Here is a 24,306-nt window from a genome sequence, read left to right on the forward strand (position 1 = left end):
ATACGCAACTTCAATATTTGTTGAGGCTTTTGATAATGATTGTTTAGAAAGTTTAACGAATGTTTTCCCCTTGTCAATTTTTTCATTTAGATTACGCAGAACAACCACATTGCATCCGTTACATTGTATGAAGACAAATCTTAGATGATTCGTTGCTGTATGAGTTTGAAGCTTTCTAAATTGTATTAGAGAATCGTTAACAAGAACAACGAAACTTAAAGATAAGTAGATAAGTTTACGTTGCGAAAGAAAAAAAATGCGGAAAAATGGCAGGAATATAAAATAGTTCTTGATTATTGAACTGTTATTCATAGAGTTCAACGTCCTTGACAGATGGCTTTTATTAGCTATCTCTCATGGCCCAAAGCTTCTTTGTTTCTTCTCGGGCGTTATTTTTTGCGCGACTTGCATGTTATCAAATTTGTTTCCTTGCTGTTTTTTTGCAATCCACTCATGGATTATTAGATACATAGAATATGCAAAATTTCTGTCTTCTCTTACACTGCATGCGATTTCTGTAAATGGGACTAAGATTTCGGACAATTTTTTATGAAAAGCAATGACTTTACAAAAAGCTACCTGTACTATTACTTCCTGCTATAACAGAAAACGCACAGGAACATGAAATTAATTTGTTCTACACATATTTATGATACAACAGACAACACGCTAGCTCTTGTAATGAGTGAATGTCGATGGACTTTCTTCATTGGATGGAAAGCTGAAAAAAGAGACAATGACAAAGTCGAAGTTAAGCCAATTGAAAATTTCGAAAGTTGGAATGAAGTGTTGAAACGGACCTGGGAGACATATTGTCTTTACAATTTTTCTCTCCCAAGCAACCACTACTCAATTCAGTTTGACGAAAGATTGTTTCGGAGCACTCACGTTTATACCAACTAGGGGCAAGGACGTCTTTTTTACTTGAGCTACATACTAAATGAGCAAAAATTACACCGACATAACCAACAAAATAAAGTAATCTTGTTATTTGCTGTACCAACCGTTCTCTCTTTGAAATTTGAATACCATAATTCGTCAAAACTTTGTTCAAAGGCTTAGGTGCAGATGGCCAATACGAGCCGACCAACTTCTGTAAACAATCTCGACAAAAGATTTACCACTACAAAGTAGCTACAAACGTAGTAAAAATTGATGCAGTAGACAGCTTCTTCAACCGTATGAAAACTACTAAAAACATTTTCTTTGTTATGAAAAAGCCTGAGCTATGAATAACAAACATCATGATCAACGTAATATACTTCATACACTCTTGCTATAAAGAGAGAGTACAATCAGAGAAGGATATCCAGTGAGCATGTGACCCGTTTCAGCCAATGAGAAGCTTTACCTAAACATGATGTAAGCATGTGAACACAAAAACACATAACATACACTGAGAGTACGGAGAGCAATAAAAGAAAGAAAATTTTGTTTTCAAATTTGTATATCACGTGCAAAAATACGAACTCCTTCCAATTACCCATTGAACTAAAATACATGGAACGCTATCTGTAATAGATAAGCCTAATAATATTTTGAAGGCAAATTTTACACCCAGACACCGCGAGATTACATCCAGACACGCGTTTGTAGTCAGTCAATTTTCACTCCGCTAGAGAATCTCGAAATACTTAACACGCTTGTCTGGGTGTAAGATTTGGCTTCGATAATTTCCTTCAGGTAGCGTTCCATGTATTTTAGTTCAATGCAATTACCAGACGGTTACCTTATGAAAATGTACGTAAAATCACTGAAACGTCTCGAAAAGGATGGAATTTTTTATTGCAATCGTTGCGCACAACTATTTAGAACCCATTCCCCTAAATGTTTGACTACTTTGTCAAACTCAAAATTAAAATTAAGTTTAAAGAAAGTGTACAAAAAAAATTCTATCAAATATCTTAAAAACCAAACATAAACAATCGACTCTTTAATGCTGATGAAAAAGAGATAAAACTTAATAATTTATGTCGCATTAGTCATAGTCACATTTGTTTTTTTTTAAAACAAATGGACTATTACATAAAATATGATTTAAAATAGCTAAATAAAGAAAAATGAATAATTAATAATTCTTAAAATGTAAAAACGCCGTTTATGTCGAAAATTTTGTTTTTGTTTCACTTTCAATATTTATCAGGTCCTAGTCTTTCTCCCAGTAGACCGCGATATAAATGTAGTTTTGATGGATGGAAACCATTACGAAAACGACTTGATTATGACCGCGCAAAATTTGAGAATTTAAGCGAGCAATGTTTTTGAAATATTTGTTACTTCACTTCAAATTTTGAATATCGGAGCAAAATTTTCTGCCTATGTTAAAGATATACAGATATATAGAGTTGTAGTGATGGTGAATGGCACCGAAAAGAAAGCGAGAAGTCCCAAAGAATGTTGGCAGGCAGAGTCAAAGAAATTAAACTACCTATTTTGCCCTATTACGGTAGTAAATACATCCATGTCGATTGATGAGCAAGAAAATAAATTGAACGATTATATAGCAGATTTTCTACTCAAAGGTAAATTTGTGAACAAAATTGTGTATTATCATTGACTGTTCATGTAATTATTAAGGATAAAAATAATAAAATTTGAAATCAGCTGTTGATTTAATTCAAACCTCCCATGTTGTTATTATTTTCAAAACCGTATTTTGTACCCCGAAGAAATTTTGGAGTACACCCTAAACTGAGGTGTATATCATCAAGATTACGTCTGCTTTGACCTAAAAAAATTTTACATGGTTTTGTCTACAAATAATGCACAAGAATTAAGTCGATACATTAAGTGTTGTTATGGATGAAGTAACCAATCATCCGCTGAAGTTGTTTGTGATTTTAAGCATATGTATTTGTATTTCTACAGTAAAGAACAGGAGTGAAAGAATATTAAAATGCATTCAAAAAGCCAAAGCACAGACTGCAAATGCTTATAAGAGTCCAATCATTGAAGTTGTTAAGGTATTGAAATTATATTGGATTATCTTTTCTTGTAAATGACTTATATGGCTCACCACCATATAAACGTCTGTGTCATACATCAAGAGATAAGTTGGTCCAATGTAAATTAAACCAACTATTTACTTGCCACTTTTAGAGTCACATGTGAAAGAGAATACAGTTTTTAGTCTGTTACGAGTACTGTATGCTGTTTTGTTTGTGATGAAATAATACAATGTTTGGTATTTTAGGTCAAGTCTTTCATTACCTAAGCACAACCAGTGGTGTCTAAACTACATCCCATCCTTCAAGATCATTGGCATATCCAAGTTTACAATTTTTTTCCAGTTTTTCCACTACATCAATATATCATTCCAGGTCTTGAAATGTTGTTTTTACCTTTTTCAGAATGTACGCCAAATGAAATTTAAAGAATTTCTAAGTGAGTTCAGTGTTTAGTCGAACAACCTGGCTGAAAAATCTGATATGCACTAACATTTGCAAATCTTGCTGCTTTTGAGAAATTCTGTTACACCATTGATGTCTTTATAAACTTGGGGCACCTGTGTCACTACCTTCAAAATAATTAACTAATAAGTGACTAAAATATAGAATGCAAACAGATAGCATATTATGTATATACTTGACATTTATATCATCACATATTTGTAGAAAGAGTTTCATTGGGACAATTATCTCATTATTCTATGCAACTTGTGATTCCTGGCAGATTTTCAGAGGTGTATACCTTTTAGACTTTTACCATAGAATTTTATGATTAAAGGCTAAAAAAATTGCAAAGTAATCTTCACATTGTAACTCAACCAATACCTTCAATACTCAGTAAGATAAGGCCCTCGCTGGCCTTTCCACGTCTTCGTGAAAACAGCTAATTACATTATTTTGCATGGCAATTTCAGCGAATACATAATTAATTTATTTGCGTTCCGTTTTTTGGGACACCTGTAGATGGACCTCTTCTGGTATCAGTTACTCTTCCTAAGATAGAATTTTGTTCTTTTTATAGACAACGCAGGAAATGTTGATTGAGCCATTACTGCGCAGGTGCGTACGTACGTAGACAATCCTTTAAGTCTGTGAAAGTGACACATTTGAACGAGCTCATTGATCTGTTCTCTGACGTACAGAGAATTTGTTCCTGAAAGTGAAATTTGTTTTAATACTTGTAAAACACTTTACTTTCTCCGAGAACTTGTATTTTTAACAAAGACTACGGACGATGTGTTGATCTTTTGAGACCCTCAAATTATTTAGCGTTGATGAAATATCGGAGACCAGTCTTTGATTCAAAGTTTCCAAAGCATGACAGACTTCACTTTGCCACAATTCCTTTACCACCTTTCCGTGATTTCGTTTGTTGCTAGGTGACAGCGTACATAACAGAGCTTCAAGCATCAGGATCAGTGACTGACAACATGTCTGTTAAGTCAAGGTTAGAATGAACTGTTATAATTTGTGTTTGTCAACAACCATATGTGATGTTTTGTTTTCAAGAGTGACGGACGCTGAAGGAGGGAGAAAGTCACTATCTTACGTACGTATATTGATAATTTTATATTTGATAAAGAATGAGTTACACAATGAGTTACGACACCATATGCGATGTTTTGTCTTCCAGAGTGACGGACACGGGTGGTGGTGTGGTAGGGGAGTTACTATTTTATGAATTTATATTGATAATTTTATACTTGATAAAGGATGAGTAACACAACGAGTTACGACACCATGTAAATTGATCGAAGTGATTTGACACAATCCTCACCCCCCCTCCCCCTTAAAAAAATTCGTCAATTTACCAGAACTACTTTCCAAAATATATAACCGTTCATTGCTAAGAAGTGTTCTTTTCTTTGTTTATAAAACACAAAGTTTTATTTTTTTATTTTTAGAATGCCAGTGTGAAATCTCTCTTGTAAAATCAATAGCTCAGGTAGGATAATTGTCAGTTGTAGTTAACCATCATTTTAAAGCCTGCCCCCCAGTCACCCCATAACCCGCGCATACTTGTTTTTGATCTCCCAATTGCAAAAGTTCTTCTTCATACTTTAAGTAAATATCGTAATATCAGGGAACGTACGTATGGATCAAATAGATCAAATATGGATCAATTTGTGTCGTTATTTCGCTATGAAACTTTACAAAAACTTCGTTCGTGAATTGTTCGTGTTAAAAGTATGAGAGCTCCAAAACCTGGAGAGGTTTGTCATTCATATTACGTAAAGTCTTGTTCTTATCCAAAACTCACATAGCCACAATCACCCTTACCACCCTTATCTTTATCACACATTAACCCTCACCATCATTTTTTATCCCAAACCATCATTACCGTAATCCCCCAATCGCCCTCACCACGTCCTTTATCCACATTACTCATTTTCATTATCCGTTCCTATTTAGAGTGATACCCATGACTGGATCACCGCTGACCAATGATGTTGCGCCCTCGGACAACAATGCTCCGAAGGGCATCATACTATTAACAGCTGGTAAGGTTAGTGATATCATTTTAAATTTTAAATCTTTCCTTTTTGATTCCTAGTATGAATTGTGTTTCATTTAAGAAATAAAAGATGTTTACTGTGCTTGCACAGGCTTATGCAAACCGAGGAGACCTTTGGGAGAAATCAAGAATATATTAGTGCAAGCCCGAGACCGAAGATCGAGTGTTGCACATGCTCGAGAGTTCTCACAAACGTCTCCAAGGTTTCCACAAGTCAGTGCAAACACGAGAAACATCTTTTATTTGTTTTATAAAATAACAATAATGCGAAACAGGCGAACATTTTAGTTTTTCATCTTAAATTTATTCATGATCGATTTGCCAATTCTCATTGACTGGTTAATTTTTACGATTGAATTGATTGGTAGAGCTCAGATGTGTTTTGCACAGGCTAATGCAAACACAGCTCTAGACCAATCAGCACACGTGTTTCATTGTGTTTATTTTATAATGTTTGATGAAAGACCGCCGTTGTATGACAGAAGTACAAAGACTCTCATACACACGGGAATTCTAAAATTTTAGACACCGTACCTAATCATTGGAGCATATAAGTACTAGACATTTCTTTATACCAACCTACATGAAATTTGAATTTTTGAAATATTTAGATGACTAACAGCTAGTGATTTGGTCAACTACCTGCAAATTAGTAAGGGTAGAGCACGATCATGTGTGCTCTATGGGATTGAGAAACCTTCGCATTACATAAAATTTCATTCACTAGGGCACCGTCTTAGAACAATGCATGGCCAAAGCCAGAAGGGATTACTTATGGTACTGAATTTAAGATGCTGTATTCTTATACAAGTATCTTTAGTTTACAGATGATGATTGTTTTCAACGAGAATTTGAGATGTGTTCCATGTAAAGGCAGGTTTTTGGTCAAAACCTCTCGAAAATGATGAGCCAGGGGAGGTCATCAGATTGGTATGGCTCACAGCCTGTTAAATTAAACACGTTCTATAAATATTTACGAACAATGTGCGAGGTAGTTTACGTTGACATGAAAGGTTGAAGATTTTCAAATGATTTTGGAAAGGTTACGTGTCCAACAACCATCTAAGAAAGGAACATTTTCATTGATGAACAAACAATAATGTGTCGGACTGGTTATCGAAGCACATCATTGTTAGATGATGCAAAAGGCCAAGTTCTACTCTGGTTATGTCAGTTTTTAAAGCACTTCAACAACCTGCTCCAGTGGATGTTTCAAGTTCAAAGAAAATTGACGTAGATAAGAAGAAAGTGTTAGTACGACAAATACACGACGTACTTTAAAAGTTATTGAACATGGAAAAACATGTTTGTTGTTTTATTTTATGTAACACACATGTGTTTGCTTTTAATTTTGTGAGCAATTATTAGTTTTTCCAATTTTTTCATAAGACTTATTTTAGTTTCAACATGAATATATTTACATCATCGAGATGCGTTAGAAACGCGTTAAATTTCATCACCTTGTTAGTTATTCAGAGATGAAATGTAATGTGGAGTTACGACAGTCATTAGTATCCTTTAACCTCATTAGTATTTTCTATTTAGAGAATACTAATAAGGAAGTGAACAATAAAAAAACAATATCTTGTTAGTATTCTCTATATATGGATTAAAAATGAGATTTAGTGAATACTATTAAGCTTTAATTGTATTCCATTGTTTTCATTCCATCTCCGCATTTTACACACTGCAATATGGAACATCAAAATGCTGAACGCTGATTGGCCGAGTGATTTTGGCTATGTTCTAATCCTTGATATCTGTAGGTATGACGTCATATCTACGAAAAATAGTTTCTGCAATTATAGACTGACGCCATAAAAAGCCCTATTTGAAAAAAATCAAATAAATTGATGTTTACCACAGTTTTTAAAAACAATAAGCGAAAGATTTTGAACAAAATTGATGAGGAAAACACTAAAAAAGCGACGAAGCTGGTTTCGAACATATTTACAGCATATTTAAACAAGAAGAACTCGAAAAAACCGTTTGACAATTACAAATAAGGGCAGGTTTGGAAACGTTTTACATTGATGAGTGTAAATAATATTTCAGTTTGTTAAGGTGAATGATAAAACAATTATTCAATTCGTTTTTCACATCATATCAACAATTATTCATACCTCTGTCAACGTTATCCGCCCCCAGCTTTGCTTCGGCAGATGACATTGACCTTGATCTGAATAATTCTAGATATCATGCTCAACCTCATCTAATAACTGTTTATTATTAAAATATTAACTTGCTAAACTGAGGGACATTCTACTGGTATATTTGTGCGTTATAATCGTTTTTTCCTAGGAATATTAAATTTCACTGTGTAGCACAAATGACTCTATGACTGTACCACTACCTTATAATGGTTTAAATGACAGAAAAATTACAGTCCATTGAAATGAAAAAGATAAATGCAGCCAAAACGCAAAACAAAATGAAAGCCAAAATGTACTTTTTTGACGTATAAAAACCAGGTTACAAACCCTAAACATGGCGACTGTATTATTAATGACGTCACGTTCACATCAAGAATACAAAGTTCTCAGACATAAATTTTCTCGTTATTTTATTGTTAAAGCGGAAACTGGAAAGGTGGCAAAATTTTCAATCTGAAGCTGCAATAACAATTTGTCATATTTATGTCATTTTAGCCAGTAAATAGCAAGAAACGTATCACGTGATTTCGTACGAGTATACACGTCGTAGGTGGTCAAAGTACAGTACACCAACAGCTAATGGTGCAGTTTCCCCATTCTTGTAATTTTACCATGCATATAAAGTATGTCACGTTTTAAATTTTGCTGCGTATAATAATAATGGCAGTACTAAGGAAAATTGATATCCAGTTTGGTGTAGTCTTAAGAAGTGATTGAATATTGGTGTTATTAGGGTAAACCTACCACTAGGGTGCCCTAGCGCGCATGTGTGAACGCTACAGTTTGGTGTAGTCTTAAGAAGTGATTAAATGTTGGTGTTATTAGTGTAACCCTACCACTAGGGTGCACCTTGCGCGCATGTGTGAACGCTACTTATAAAACATATTTACGTAGGGTGACTCGCTTTCTAGGATAACATTCTGCTGGGGTTACCGTACCTCCATGTAAATAGTCTCTCAACAAATTGATTTTGTATATTTCATAGGAAATAGTCAAAACAAATTCAACGTATATCTTAATAAAGATGTAAGCAAATCCATGTAATATATTTGAAAAATACCATTTATACAAATAACATGTAAATATATAATTCTTAATTGGTGAGCAAAGTTTGTGATAGACGTGTGCTGTATATAGTATTTTATGATACAACTTGCAATATACAGTATATATATCATTAGAGTGAATCAGTGGAGAAATAATTTCTCAACAAGGTTTAAAGGTTTACACATTTAACTTTACATATTTATCATCCAGTGTAAGCTACAAGAATTTTTAGTAAGGTATAACATTTGATGAACGTTTTCTTGCTTATACATACTTTTGTCCAAAAGGTAAAACTTCGGCCATGGACTTAAATCGAACCTTGTTCATTGAAGGAAGATATTCCCAAGAAGAACTACTTCCCATCTCAAAACATTCCACTGATTTAAGATATTCACCTTTATCATTCATACCTCCCATGACAACAATTGTATCACCAGTTATAACTGCACAACACCCAAATCTCTTTTCCAACATGAATGGTAAGACTGTAATCTTACCTGTTTTGCTGTCATACATGATAACACTGTTCAAATACTCTTTTCCATCAGAACCTCCAAGAAGAACAACTTGATCTCTCCATTGAACTGTTGCCATTCCATCCAATGGATGAGGTAATGGAGGCATTTCCTTAAATGTAAGAGTCCTTGGATCAAATTCCAAAACACTGGACAAAACTTTGCCATCTTTTCCATATCCTCCAAAAATAAGAACTTTATCATCAACAACAACAGCTCCATGGCGGCAACGTTGTTCAGGCATATGACACAACTCTTTGACAACATAACATGTTGAACCAGTAATGTTTATTTCACTGATCAAATCCGATTTTCCTTTGTCAGCAATGTATCCTCCAATGAGAAAGATTTGTTCTTTACAAACAATAGTTTGATGCCCCCCAACATCTATAAGGAAGCTCTGCAGGAAATTTTCTCCATGTAAAAGGAAACTGTTTTAAATTCAATGTCTCCATTGACTTGTAGCCATCACCTCCAACAACAAATAAATTATCATTATAAATAAATGATGAAGCCCACCTGTGTTCATTTTCCATTGATACAATATTAAACCATTTCTCCTCCTTCCATGAAAATATTTCAACACTCTTTCCGGGACCACTTGAGCAACCTCCAGCAATCAAAATATCACCTTTTACAGAGTTCATCACCATTTCAATTGATGATGTCAATGTTTGAACATGTGGTTCATTTATATTCATCTTTTGTAATATTTGAAACATCACGGTTTTAATTTCTTTCATTTCTTTGGTCATTGCAGAAAGATTTTGTTGATTATCCTTTATTTCTTTCTTTGATTCCATCATTTCTTTGGTCACTGCAGAAAGATTTTGTTGAACATCTTTTATTTGTTTCCTTGATTCCATCATTTCTTTGGTCACTGTAGAAAGATTTTGTTGAACATATTTTAATTCTTTCTGTATTTTTGTATACTGAGCTGTCAATGGTTTCACTGATTCTTTTACTTCAATAAATTTTTCCTCTATTTTCCGGCTTAAGTTATCTTCAAAACTTCGTTGAAACATTTCGCCAATCTCTCGAAAGTCGTGAGAAGCAATCTTTCTGTATTCACATAATTCAGTTTCATGTTTAATCTTGTCTCGTTTGTTTATTTCCAGACCACAACGTTCATTAGAACACAACACTGGAGCAAAGCCACAATTTTCAACATGTCTTTCAAGATCTTCGACATTTATAAATTCAGGACAACCACGACTGGCGTAGTCGCAGTTGATCTTTAACTTTGAAATCACGTTATTTATAACACGCGCTGGATGAAGCGTAGCCAAAGTTAAATCATCTTGACATTGAGGACATCTTTGTGCATTAACTCGTAGATGTTCTTCAATACATTCACGACAAAAATTGTGTTGATTATGGCACATTCTGGCATCTTTCATCACATTCAGACAAATTGAACAGTAAAAATTTATATCAACAACAGTCTTAAATCTCGATTCTTCATATCCACTTTCATAAACATTAGGACGACAAGCCATTTCATACGTCTTCCTATACAATTTAATATGAAAATTAATGCTGGAGTTGAAGAAATTTTGTTTATCACTAAATGTTGAAGCTAAAAGAAAGGTTAACATTTTCAGTCGACGTTTGATAAACGCGGAAGCTGAAAGCAAAGCATAACAACGCCTAGTTTTATATTTTAACATATTTATATTAAGCAAAACAAAGACAAAAGATGAAACAAAATAATGCAATGAAGCACATCAACAAAAAAAACACAACTAAGGTCAAAGTTTCTAAGGTCAAAGAAGTAGAGCTTTAGTCAATCACATTAGGCAGTTTGTTCTCGGTGTAAAAACGTCCTAATTTAAAGGTTATTTGTTGTAGTAAAATTACGTCTTTTCTTATGATGCAGAATTAACATTAATCCAAGAGTTGACGATTGTTACGTTTTCTGCTCAAAACTACATTTGTTGAGTCTGAATCACAGGTTGAAAGTCTGAAACTCATTCGTTTTGGGTGGCACCCTAAGTTCATTGCATTTGTTTCTTTGACTGTCAATATTTCTAATCATTTTAAATACGATGATCATATATTTATAACACAAGGAAACACTTTTCAAGACGCAAGGAAACCATTTTTCACAAAGATTGTTGAATCCTATTTGCAAATTAAAAGTTTAGACATCTTTTGTGAATAAGTTCTAACAAATAAATTATTGATAACATTCAAAATGCTAAATAGAACTGACAAAAGAGTGCAAAAGTGGGAAAAATGACCATGTTAAGAATACCTCAGGTGATAAGAGAGATTCCTTTCCTTGCAGTTAGCCACTTAATCAGAATTTCTTGTCTGCAAGTTGCTTCCTTTGTCCCAGACCACAAGTGATGCATCTTTAACATCGTTTAGGCCGTAACTAATGGTTCTATTGAATTACAAGTCAGTGGCAGTAATTAGGGGCCGTAGACACCCCAGTGCACTACACCTCCATGTGCCCCCATACATCCATATGGTCTCCATGTTATTAACTCAATCACGTGTTTGTTTCTTTGTACTTCGAAGTCTCAGTTAAATGCATTGGCAAAGTTAAGGAAGGTGGGCTCTATATTTGTGTTTTTGTGGTGTACAAAATATTAACGTATGTTCAATTGCCTATAATATCATTAGTGCGAGTTTGTTTTTCTTTAATGTGCACTCCCCTTCCTTTGAACTTTCTGGTTGCGACTTACTACCCTACTCCTCAACAATGGTTAATTTTGTAAAACCTTCAATATATCTTCATTTTATGGAAGCAAATTTGATGCACCCATGTCATATCTACGTGTTATATGTGCCAATAAAATTGTCGTAAGGGTCAAATTTTCCATTACTGGGAAGTGAGAATGAGTTTTGCTGATGAAATATTTGTTAAAAGACAGCAACTGAAGCACGTCTCGACTGTCTTAACTCATACTGATGACACAAAGGTATTAGTTTTTAATTTGTATGAATGTACTTTGATTAATCAAAGTAGTCAGTTTGTCATCAACATTACTCGTCCTCAAAATAGTGAACTTGGTAAGAAATCAAAAAAACGATATGTTGTAGTCAGTCATAGAGAAGTGTATGTTATACTGTAGTCAGTTATAGAGAAGTAGATGTTATACTGTAGTCAGTCATAGAGAAGTGTATGTTATACTGTAGTCAGTTATAGAGAAGTGTATGTTATACTGTAGACAGTCATAGAGAAGTGTATGTTATACTGTAGTCAGTTAGAGAGAAGTGTATGTTATACTGTAGTCAGTTGTAGAGAAGTGTATGTTATACTGTAGTCAGTCATAGAGAAGTGTATGTTATACTGTAGTCAGTTATAGAGAAGTGTATATACTGTAGTCAGTCATAGAGAAGTGTATTTTATACTGTAGTCAGTCATAGAGAAGTGTATGTTATACTGTAGTCAGTCATAGAGAAGTGTATGTTATACTGTAGTCAGTCATAGAGAAGTTTATGTTATACTGTAGCCAGTCATAGAGAAGTGTGTTTTATGGTCAGTTATATAGAAGTGTATCTTATACTGTAGTCAGTCATAGATAAGTGTATGTTATACTGTAGTCAGTCATAGAGAAGTGTATGTTATACTGTAGTCAGTCATAGAAGTGTATGTTGTACTGTAGACAGTCATAGAGAAGTGTATGTTATACTGTAGTCAGTCATAGAGAAGTGTATGCTATACTGTAGTCAGTCATAGAGAAGTGTGTTTTATGGTGTAGTCAGTTATATAGAAGTGTATCTTATACTGTAGTCAGTCATAGAGAAGTGTATGTTATACTGTAGTCAGTCATAGAGAAGTGTATGCTATACTGTAGTCAGTCATAGAGAAGTGTATTTTATACTGTAGTCAGTCATAGAGAAGTGTATGCTATACTGTAGTCAGTCATAGAGAAGTGTATTTTATACTGTAGACAGTCATAGAGAACAGGGGCGGATCTAGAGTATGTCAAATCCGTCGCGCGACTGATGTTTGAAATTCAAAAATTACCTATTTATATTAATTAAAAATCATTAATTATTCTTATTTTCTTATCGCATTTACTTCGTGATAAAAATCCCGCATTATTTATTATTGAAAACTAATGACTAATCCAATGAATATCTCGTTGGTAACCAGATCAGTTGAATTTTAATTGACCTGGAATAACCGACTGATAAGCGGGGTGGCTTGACTGGTTCGACGGATAAAGGAGTCTATGAACGTCAAAACGCTTATTTTATTGGTCAATAGCCAGATCAGTGGACAGTCTGGAATGGTCTCGACTGATAATAAGGGTGGCCGGACGTATAAGGAGTCCAATTGCTATCTTACAATTGGTTCATTTGAATTTTGCTTTATTGTGATTGGTTTGACGGATTTCGACTGATAGCCAACTGAACTAACATAGTCAAGCTCACTGTCTGAATTGAATGTTTGATCGTTTTATAGTAATTTTATAAGCATGATAGAAACTAAACTACAATCAGATGGAATTTATGGAAATCTTTTACAAATTCATATATTGACATGAATGCTGCTGTTCAAAATGTGAATTTTTTCAAGAGGGTCGAAATTTATGGATAAATTTTAAATGCTTGGCAAAGACGATCTCGCGAGCGACATTTCAGTCATTGATGTTCAAAAGAAAGCCAACATTGTTTTGAGTTTTATCAGCAGAAATTTACATCCAAAATCGTAAGTAAAGGACAAGTGAAGTGTATGCATGAATGTATTATATCAAAGTCAATTATGCGAGTGTGTGATGCGATTTATGTCAATATGGCGTATGGTAAGCAGATCGATGCTTCTAAAATTGTTGTTGACGAAGGACTTTTAGCTATGATTTCTTTAGTGCTTGGGGAATCGTGGCCGTTATACGGCAGCGAAATCCTACATTCCTGCAAATATATTTCAATGGACAAAAAATCTGTAGCCATAAGGCGCCATACTATTATTTACTTTAACATAAACAAATGTTTGGGGCTTTTCAGTTAATGATCATTGATCATTCAATCATTGGACAGTTATACTACATATTGTTTAAGATTTGAGAAAACTAACATTGATTACATGAGAAGCTGTTTACTATAACCTGTGATTTTGAGTCTTCTGATCCATGAAGCTTTTTATTTTGACAATTTGACTGGAATGGTATTAAACCTGAGTATTTCACATACATGGAATGTTGTCCCATGTCACATATTGTCCCCTTTTCTAACTGAACACCTCATGTAGAGATGTAAAGGTGTGTTAATCTACGGCTCATACCAGATTGTTTGCCATAAATTCCAAAGGGCTATTGATGTATGAAAAGCATTTTCTATAAAGTAAAAATGTCTTTCTATGTATGCAGATAAACCTTGAAATTTGGCAAAACAGCAAAGTATTTTTCTGATGATCATTATAATTTCTAAACTAAATTATTTCTGATTTACATTTAAACAAGCTTTGATCATATGAAAAGATATTTATCATAACCAGTAAGCATGACACATGAACCAGTTTTAACATTCATGTAATTATATAATTAAAGACATGTTGGTTACATTCTGTTTGTATTTGCAAATACAATGCTACTAGTGATTGCTATATAGCACACTTTGCATATACTTACAGGAGATAAAAGTCTAGTGAAATGCCTAATAAACATTTATGGCATTAAGCTGTCCTTAACTGCAAATTTTCACTCTGATAATTTTTGCTTAACCTTTGGCAGAAAAAAATTTTGAGTTTTTTCTCAAAAGGTGAATTTGCTGGCACTGATGTGGAGATGGGTAAAGAGTTACAATAAACTTGCATGGTTTGAAGTCTGAGCTTTTCTATATCTATGAAGTGTCACTTGTAGTACCAAATTTCTAACTTAACTAAACTCATTACATAGAGGTTTGAATGGGGTCTCTAGGGGGTCTATGCCTGACAACTTGGTAGAAATTTTAAAGACTATATCTGTTTTGAATAGCATTATTGTAAAATAAATTTTACGTTCCTAGACATGCTAATGAGCCATATATTTGGCATGATAATGAGCCTAAATATTTGGCAAAACATTCAAGTATTGTTCACTTCATTTTCTTTTTGAAAAAACGTAAGCAAAATGTGTTGTTTTACGCAAAAACGATGCCCACAAAATACATTTTGTATTGCTCTAAAACGCTGAAAATGGCATTTTCAAGGCTCTGAAATTCAAAATTTCTCAGGGGAGAATGCCTCAGACCCCCCCCAGGTGCGGAGCGCCTTTGACGTTTTATGACTGATGTTTGAAAAATCCTAGATCCGCCCCTGATAGAGAAGTGTATGTTATACTGTAGTCAGTCATAGAGAAGTGTATGTTATACTGTAGTCAGTCATAGAGAAGTGTATGGTATACTGTAGTCAGTCATAGAGAAGTGTATGTTATACTGTAGTCAGTCATAGAGAAGTTTATACATACTGCCCTTGAAATAAGTACCCTTCTTTATCTTTTGTCTAGTTGATTTAGGACAAGAAGAACAGTTTGAAATCAATCCCTGTACCAAGGTATCTACATATAGTTGTATCATGTACTATATGCAGCAAAATATTGTGCGTGCCACATCTCATGCAGTGAATGCTGTGCAAATCTGCCTTCACTACTTCACATGCTGTGCAAATCTACCTTCACTACTTCACATGCTGTGCATTTGTTCCAACAACTAAAGTTGTGGAGTAATTAACTTCCCGCTTTCAGAAATAAAAACTTTACAAAAGCGTAAAATGTTTCTCATAGAAAGACCCTGTCTTTGGCTATTTGTTTATTTCAGTTTTTGCTAGTGCAAAGCACAAATGAAAATGCAGAACATCTATCCGGAAGTGACATACAACATATTTCTTTTATACGTAGATTTCAATTTCGAACACGTCAAAATTGAAATTCAACCGTGGAAACTATCGCGTTTTCATTTGTTAATACTTATCAGTTGAAGCAGTTGCCTTGCGGTAGTTGTCATTTAGACCGTAGTTGTATAGAATATTTCTCCATATCTATAGTCAAATTGAGATTCCAGTTTCCATATTCCAGTCAGTGGTACCCAGACATGCAACTTCAATATTTGTTGTGGTTTTTAATAATGATTCTTTAGAAAGTTTGCAGAATGATTGTCTCTTGTCATTTTTTTTCATTTAGATTATGCAGAACAACAACATTGCATCCGTACATTGTATCACGACAAATCTTAGATGATTCGTTGCTGTATGAGTTTGAAGCTTTCTCAAATGTATTGGAGAATCGTTAACAAAAACAACAAAACTTAAAGACAAGTAGATAAGTTTACGTTACGAAAGAAAACAAGTGCGGAAAAATGGCAAAAATATAAAATAGTTCTTAATTATTGAACAGTTATTTATAGAGTTCAACGTCCTTGACAGATGGCCTTTATTAGCTATCTCTCATGGCTCAAAGCTTCTTTGTTTCTTCTCGGGCATTATTTTTTGCGCGACTTGCATGTTATCAAATTTGTTTCATTGCTGTTTTTCAGAATCCACTCATGGATTATCATATACATAGAATATGCTTTAGCATGGCGACTTTGCATTAAGAAAAATAAAGATTTATTCAAGGTACATAAATTCAAATAGTGTTTGATAAAAGTAAGCGTTGTATGACAGGAGACCGAGAATAAAGACTCTCATACACACGGAATTTAGACACTGTAGCTAATCAAGGGAGCGTAGGTACTAAACATTTCTCACATATGCATCGTCATACTAACTTACATTGATTTAAATTTTTAAATAATTGAAAAGATTATCTGCTATTATTAAAATATCAACTTGGTAAACTGAGGGACATGTTGCTCGTAAAAAATATGGATCTTCTCCTAATTGTGCGTTGTAAGCGTTTTTTCCAAGGAATACTTAATTTCACGGTGTAGCAAAATTAACTGTGACAGTCTCATCACTGTAATGGTTCAAATGACAGAAAAGTTACAGTCCAAAGAAGTGATAAAGGCCAAATGCAGCCAAAAGGCAAAAAAAGCCAAAATCTAGTTATTGGCTGTACAAGAGCCAGATAGCAACCCTAAACATGGCGACTATATTATTGATGACTTCGCGTTCACACAAAGAATACAAACAAAGCAAATTACTTAAACATGAGATATCCTCGTTATCTTCTTGACAAATCATGATTCAATATCAACGGAAAGTGGAAGGGTAGCAAAATTTTCAGTCGGAAACTGCACTTGTGATATTATATTTGTCTTGCAATTTGTGATATTATAATATTTTACCCAGGAAATGGCTAGAAATTTATGCTTATGATATGATTTCGACGAGGATACTCGTCGTTGGCCGTCAAAGCATAGCACACCAATGGCTAATTTTGCAGTTTCTCCATTCATTAAAGTATCTGAATTTCGCTGCGTATAATGATAATGGCCGTGCTAACGAAAATTGGAAATTTTAAAATCATAAGCTACAGAACTATCAGTATTAGAGATAACTTAGTTTTTGATTGCAGTTATTCAACTGCTATGGCCATTGCAAACTGCAATTGACTTAAATCTTACATCTTTGTAGATGTATATCCAGTCGTTGACTGTTGGTGCTCGTATTGACTGACGTTTCGACTTTCTTTGCGGTAGTCACTTTTAGAAAAGTTGTCAATTTTCATCTGTGATATATTTATTTCATAGTTGCTATAGTCTTTGTGTCTCATTTTTGTTTCACTTTCATTGTCGATAATCATTGTCGTTTGATGCAAAATTGCTGTCTTCTCTTACATTGCATGCGATTTCTGTAAATGGGACTAAGATTTCGGACAATTTTTTACAATTGACTTTACAAAAAGCTACCTGTACTATTACTTCATGCTATAACAGAAAACACACAGGAACATGAAATTAATTTGTTCTACACATATTTATGATACAACAGGCAACACGCTAGCTCTTGTAATAAGTGAATGTCGATGGACGTTCTTCATTGCATGAAAGGCTGAAAAAACAGACAATGACAAAGTCGAAGTTTATCTAAATGAAAATTTCGAAAGTTGGAATGAAGTGTTAAAACGGACCTGGGAGACATTGTCTTTACACTTTTTCTCTCCCAAGCAACCACTACTCAATTCAGTTTGACGAAAGATTATTTCCGAGCACTCACATTTATACCAACTTGGGGCAAGGACGTCTTTCTTACTTGAGCTACATACTAAATGAGCAAAAGTTACACCGACATAACCAACAAAATAAAGTAATCTTGTCATTTGCTATACCAATCGTTCTCTGTTTGAAATTTGAATACCATAATTCTTCAAAATTTTGTTCAAAGGCTTAGGTGTAGATGGCCAATATGGGCCGACCAACTTCTGTAAACAATCTCGACAAAAGATTTACCACTACAAAGTAGCTACAAATGTTGTAAAAATTGATACAGTTGACAGCTTCATCAACCGTATGAAAACTACTAAAAACATTTTCTTTGTTATAAAAAAGCCTGAGCTATGAATAGCAAACATCATGATCAACGTAATATACTTCATACACTCTTGCTATAAAGTGAGAGCATAAACAGAGAATGATATTCAGTGAGCATGTGACGCGTTTCAGCCAATGAGAAGCTTTACCTAAACATGATGTAAGCACGTGAACGCAAGAACGCATAACATGCACTGAGAGTACGGAGAGCAATAAAATAAAGAAAATTTTATAAATTTAGCAAAGAGAACGTTTTGTACGAGAGAGAAGTGCCAAAGGAAAGATTGATTTCATTTTGTGGCATTTTGACACGAAATTATTGTTGTTATTTTTCATATGTTATTATTACGAAAGGAAATGACCTTTACTATACTATACTTTACTATACATGCATTTATAAATTTTTTTGTACTATATAAGTTAAACTATGTTCATCTCAAGGTTACAGTTGAGAAAGAAACTATAGTCCCACTCCAATAAAAATTTCAAATGGGCAAGTATATTATTGTCCATTTGTGATTAACGTGGTGCAGCGAAGTAAAATACATTATTGAACCAATAGGAATGTTAAAATGGCTCGCTGCAGCCTATTTAATGAAAAGCACAGCACCAAGTTGCACAGTAAAGAGGGACAACTGACTTCTGTTTGTTCTGTATACTGAAGCTGTTGTTAAGGCTACCCACACATACATGTGACAGTGAGTGTGTGTTTGTTTGTAAGCACTGAGCACGATAATTCATAAGATAACAAACGTTTTCTATTGGCCATGAATTCATGATGAGCGAATGATTAAAATTTGGGAGAATTTGGTTTAAAAATTAAAGGAGAATAAACAGTTGTTGCTTTTTGCATCATTGTTGACATGTCGTGTTTAACCACTCTGCAATGTATTTAATGATGTTTGGACCACCGTATGACATCTTTGACTCTCCTCTAGGTTTCACCACTCTGCAATGTATTTAATGATGTTTGGACCACCGTATGACATCTTTGACTCTCCTCTAGGTTTAATCACTATGCAATGTATTTAATGATGTTTGCACCACCGTATGACATCTTTGACTCTCCTCTAGGTTTAATCACTATGCAATGTATTTAATGATGTTTAGATCACCGTATGACATCTTTGACTCTCCTCTAGGTTTAACCAATCTGCAATGTATTTAATGATGTTTAGACCACCGTATGACATCTTTGACTCTCCTTTAGGTTTGCCGATCTTTTAAATAAGAGCCATCTAGTATCATTTACTGAGTGATAACGCCATATTTACTCAAACACAGAACGATTATATTTTGAATAAATTTACCGTCGCTACAAACGGAAACTTCTCGCTTTGCTGCATGAATGATCTATTTATTTTGCCGTTGCTTTGTGTTTGTGGCTCATTTTAGTTTCACTTTCATTGTCAGTATAATTATTTGATGCAAAATTGCCAGATCAGAGTGATTTTAGTTTCAATTTGATTGTCAGTATAATTTCTTGATGCGAAATTGCCAGATCAGAGTGGACCCATGGTGATCTCGTTTGCCTAAATATATGTCTTCATATATTAAGGTCGTCCTTTTTTACTGTCGAAAGTTGGTTGTTTGATAACGTTTAGAAGAAATTCAACAGTGCCTCAGAATGAAGCAGAGTTTCAGGCCATGGTGAAAACAAACAATGCCACATAGAAAGCACTAGAAACTTTTCTTTGTTATTCTTAAGCCAGAGCTACGATGGTCACGAATAGCAAAAATCATAATAAACGTCATTCACTTATGCCATGGAGTGAAAGCATAATTTGAGCATGAAATTCGGTGAGCATGTGATGCGTTTCATCCGACGAAGAACTCCAAATTATCTCTCAAGAGCATGCATGAATTTGGGGAGAGCTAAAACACCCATAGTTAAAGCTCATAAGCTGCATTTGTGGACTTTAAATCATCTAGCATGGATAATTTTGCTTTTCTATGCCAAGTGTTCAGCTAGGACTAATTTTAGAGAGGAAACGTCTGAATGAAAAAAAAATGCCTGCTTTTTAAAGCAGTTCTAGTCATGCTGAGCATATGAGCAGCTGCTACATCCTGCCTGTATGAAAATATACAATTTAGAAAGGTCTCCTGTCTCCTCCTTAATTACCTATGTATTATTTGAGACAATAGTCTTCTTCATTCCCATAATTCCATGCATCATAAATAAAAACGAACATAACAGCAAACGAAATCACATTTACCTGATTATTGGCGTGGATAAAACAAAATGGGTAGAATTGTATCAGGAGCTTTGACTTTATTATTGGTAGCTTCTTTTTTTCATGAAAGCAGTGCAATTTCTGCTCAGACATGCAAAAATGTTACATCCTTTAAAGAAAAGTGTCAAAATCCTGATTTTATATTTGTCAAAAATCAAATTGTTCTTAAGGGCGAACTCGATGTTAAATTCGAGACTAGTGGACAAAATTTCTCTTGGTATTGTGGAAGCTCGAAGAGAGAAATGGTTTTGGACAAACCGGCAAATAAAGCACGAGTGTATTATCGAAAAAATAAAGACGTAGAAATATTCGTTGAAGATTGTCCCCAGGTTAAGTCTAAAAAATTCAGTGTTACAGCTGGTGAAAGTGTTTGTTACGACGAAAGTTTTTCTTATGCGTGTCCTGGGATAGAGGGAAAACATCATCCTTGCAGTTATGAACTAAAAATTAACAAAAAAACAACTAAAGTATCTCAGGTATCTGTCGGATTGACCCTGAAAATCGTAGCAAAATACAAAATATCTTTTTCTGCATCAAGGACACAAAAAATTGTACACACTTATGAGTACCAAGAGAAATGGTACTTTGTCGTACCTGCTGGATATACGTTTTGCTCATATAGAAAAGCTACAAATGGAAATCAGTCATACTACTGTTCCGGAACAGACTTCAATTTTGTTAAATTGGGCACTATTTGCTCGGGGAATAGATTATGTAATAAAAAAGAAAGGTCATGTTTCCATGACGAACACAACATCAGTAACAGGCCAAATTTTCATTTCGCTTTCTGTTTTATTATACTCTGTGTTTTTCTTTTCATCTAATGTAAAACGTTCATTGCCAACACCCACTCATTTATTAACAGCTCATGTGTAGTCTCTAGTATCATAAATATAAATGGACAATATAATGTTTCTGTGAAGAAATGAAAGCTTAGTTTCATGTATAAACACGAGATGTATTATGTAAATTTACTTTAAGTACGTCGCAAAATCTTTATGTAATTTTGCGTAAAAACTAGCATTGTAACTATGAATATGTAGTTGATTAGCATTTGTGAACGTGTGTGATAATAATAAAGACATTAGTAAATTCAATTGTCAATTGATAAACCTGCTGTGTAAACGTCATATTTATTATGAAATATACAAATGTTTCAGTTATAGTTTTTGCTAGCTTTAATGAATTAAGTTCGTTATCTTAAATAAAAGATTTTTTAAATAAACTGCTAAGGTTATCCCCTACCTATACGAGTTCCACTTTTTATTAAAAGATTTATTACAGGGAACTGATAGCAATTGCTGATAGCAATTCCATATTCACAGTATAGTTAATTCAAATGACAAATTTGGATTTGACAAAGTCGATGTCATTTAAAGACATTAGAATTGACTCCACTGGACGAACAAAATGATACAAGATTCAACACTATGAATGCATTTCATTTTAAATCTTCACCATGCAGCAACTGTAAATTCTTCGAAGTAACATTTTATACAATTTTTGGTTAGTTTGCTACCGATGTGTACACATGGTATGCGGCCAAATTAATCATAGATGCTTGGCGACAGATTTACGACACTCAAAACACGCATACGCACATTCTCCTTTGAACCGTTAAAAATTCAGTACACTGTAATAGCCATTGCGAACTAACAGTTAAAAAGTAAATGTTAGTGTTGATGTAACATATTCCGCATACATGTTTGGGTCTCTAAAAGTCTTCTCTGTTTTTTTAACACCGACAAGATTAATGCTCATCACATAACAGTTAACTAGTTAACTGTTATCTATAAAGCTACGTTGACTAAGATAGTTCCAATATTTTATGATTTTCAAAATTCTTATTTTGATTTTGACGGATGGATAGGTATTATGTACTATATGCAGCAAAATAATGTGCGTGCCACATCTCATGCAGTGAATGCTGTGCAAATCTGCCTTCACTACTTCACATGCTGTGCATCTGTTCCAAAAACTAAAGTTGTGGAGTAATTAACTTCTCGCTTTCAGAATTAAAAACTTCACAAAAGCGTAAAATATTTTTTTTTTACAAAGACCCTGTCTTTGGCTATTTGTTTATTTCAGTCTTTGCTAGTGCAAAGCACAAATGCAAATGCCGAACATCTATCCGGAAGTGACAAACATACAACTTATTCCTTTTATACGTTGATTTCAATTTCGCACTCGTCAAAATTGAAATTCAACCGCGACAACTATCGCATTTTCATTTGTTAATACTTATCAGTTGAAGAAGTTGCTTTGCGGTAGTTGCCATTTAGACCGTAGTTGTATAGAAAATTTCGTCATATCTATAGTCAAATTGAGATTCCAGTTTCCATATTCCAGTCAGTGATACCCTGACATGCAACTTCAATATTTTTTGAGGCTTTTGATAATGATTGTTTACAAAGTTTACAGAATGATTGTCCCTTGTCATTTTTTTTTGATTTAGATTATGCAGAACAACCACATTGCATCCGTTACATTGTATCAAGACAAATCTTAGATGATTCGTTGCTGTATGAGTTTGAAGCTTTCTCAAATGTATTGGAGAATCGTTAACAAAAACAACGAAACTTAAAGATAAGTAGATAAGTTTACGTTACGTAAGAAAACAAATGCGGAAAAATGGAGGAATATAGAATAGTTCTTGATTATTGAACTGTTATTCATACAGTTCAACGTCCTTGACAGATGGCTTTTATTAGCTATCTCTCATGGCTCAAAGCTTCTTTGTTTCTTCTCGGGCGTTATTTTTTGCGCGACTTGCAAGTTATCAAATTTGTTTCCTTGCTGTTTTTTCAGAATCCACTCATGGATTATTAGATATATAGAATATGCTTTAGCATAGCAACTTTGCATTAAGAAAAATAAATATTTATTCAAGGTACAAAAATTCAAATAGTGTTTGATAAAAAGTAAGCGTTGTATGACAGGAAACCGAGTATAAAGACTCTCATACACACGGAACTAGCCCGGGAACTATCAGTATTAGAGATAACTTAGCTTTTGCTTGCAGTTGTTCAACTACTATGGCCGTTGCAAACTGCAATTGACTTGAATCTTACATCTTTGTAGATGTATATCCAGTGGTTGACTGTTGGTGCTCGTATTGACTGACGTTTCGACATTCTTTGCGGTAGTCACTTTCAGAAAACTTGTCGGTTTTCATAAGTGATATATTTATTTCATAGTTGCTATAGTCTTTATGTCTCATTTTTGTTTCACTTTCATTGTCGATAATCATTGTCGTTCGATGCAAAATTGCTGTCTTCTCTTACATTGCATGCGATTTCTGTAAATGGGACTAAGATTTCGGACAATTTTTTTTGAAAAACAATTGACTTTACAAAAAGCTACCTGTACTATTACTTCCTGCTATAACAGAAAACGCACAGACAGAATGAGGATGACTTTGAAATAAAGTCGAAAATTTACAGTTTACTTCTCGTCTTGTTTTGATTCATATTTTGCAATCTCAAGATG

At 34.0% G+C, this 24,306-nt stretch overlaps 1 protein-coding gene and 2 long non-coding RNA genes across 9 annotated transcripts in view; all 3 read left to right on the forward strand.

Moving 5' to 3' along the window:
• Positions 1-2,220: 2,220 nt before the first annotated feature.
• Positions 2,221-7,093, forward strand: LOC124436304. 7 transcript variants are annotated; one of them, XR_006945298.1, is made up of 11 exons: positions 2,221-2,522; positions 2,869-2,963; positions 3,194-3,384; positions 3,615-3,682; positions 3,970-4,007; positions 4,328-4,395; positions 4,458-4,497; positions 4,853-4,893; positions 5,032-5,161; positions 5,361-5,454; positions 6,284-7,093. It is a non-coding gene; the product is annotated as an uncharacterized LOC124436304 (long non-coding RNA). The 7 variants fall into 7 exon arrangements; XR_006945299.1 differs by lacking the exon at positions 3,615-3,682 and adding an exon at positions 4,582-4,606; XR_006945297.1 differs by lacking the exon at positions 3,615-3,682 and having other exon boundaries at positions 3,194-3,271; positions 3,351-3,384.
• A 4,773-nt stretch (positions 7,094-11,866) lies between these two features.
• LOC124436299 (dual specificity protein phosphatase 19-like) overlaps positions 11,867-24,306 on the forward strand; it is a 34,495-nt gene continuing 22,055 nt past the window's right edge. The window contains exon 1 of the mRNA XM_046986217.1: positions 11,867-12,108. Within this exon, the coding sequence (XP_046842173.1) occupies positions 12,025-12,108 (84 nt within the window). The 5' untranslated portion in view covers positions 11,867-12,024. The remainder of the gene's footprint in view (positions 12,109-24,306) is intronic.
• LOC124436303 lies at positions 16,331-23,707 on the forward strand. Its single transcript, XR_006945295.1, has 2 exons — positions 16,331-16,613; positions 23,594-23,707. It is a non-coding gene; the product is annotated as an uncharacterized LOC124436303 (long non-coding RNA).

Source organism: Xenia sp. Carnegie-2017, unplaced genomic scaffold (genome assembly GCF_021976095.1).
Source record: "Xenia sp. Carnegie-2017 unplaced genomic scaffold, XeniaSp_v1 HiC_scaffold_16, whole genome shotgun sequence".
NCBI classification, from domain to species: Eukaryota; Metazoa; Cnidaria; class Anthozoa; order Malacalcyonacea; family Xeniidae; genus Xenia; species Xenia sp. Carnegie-2017.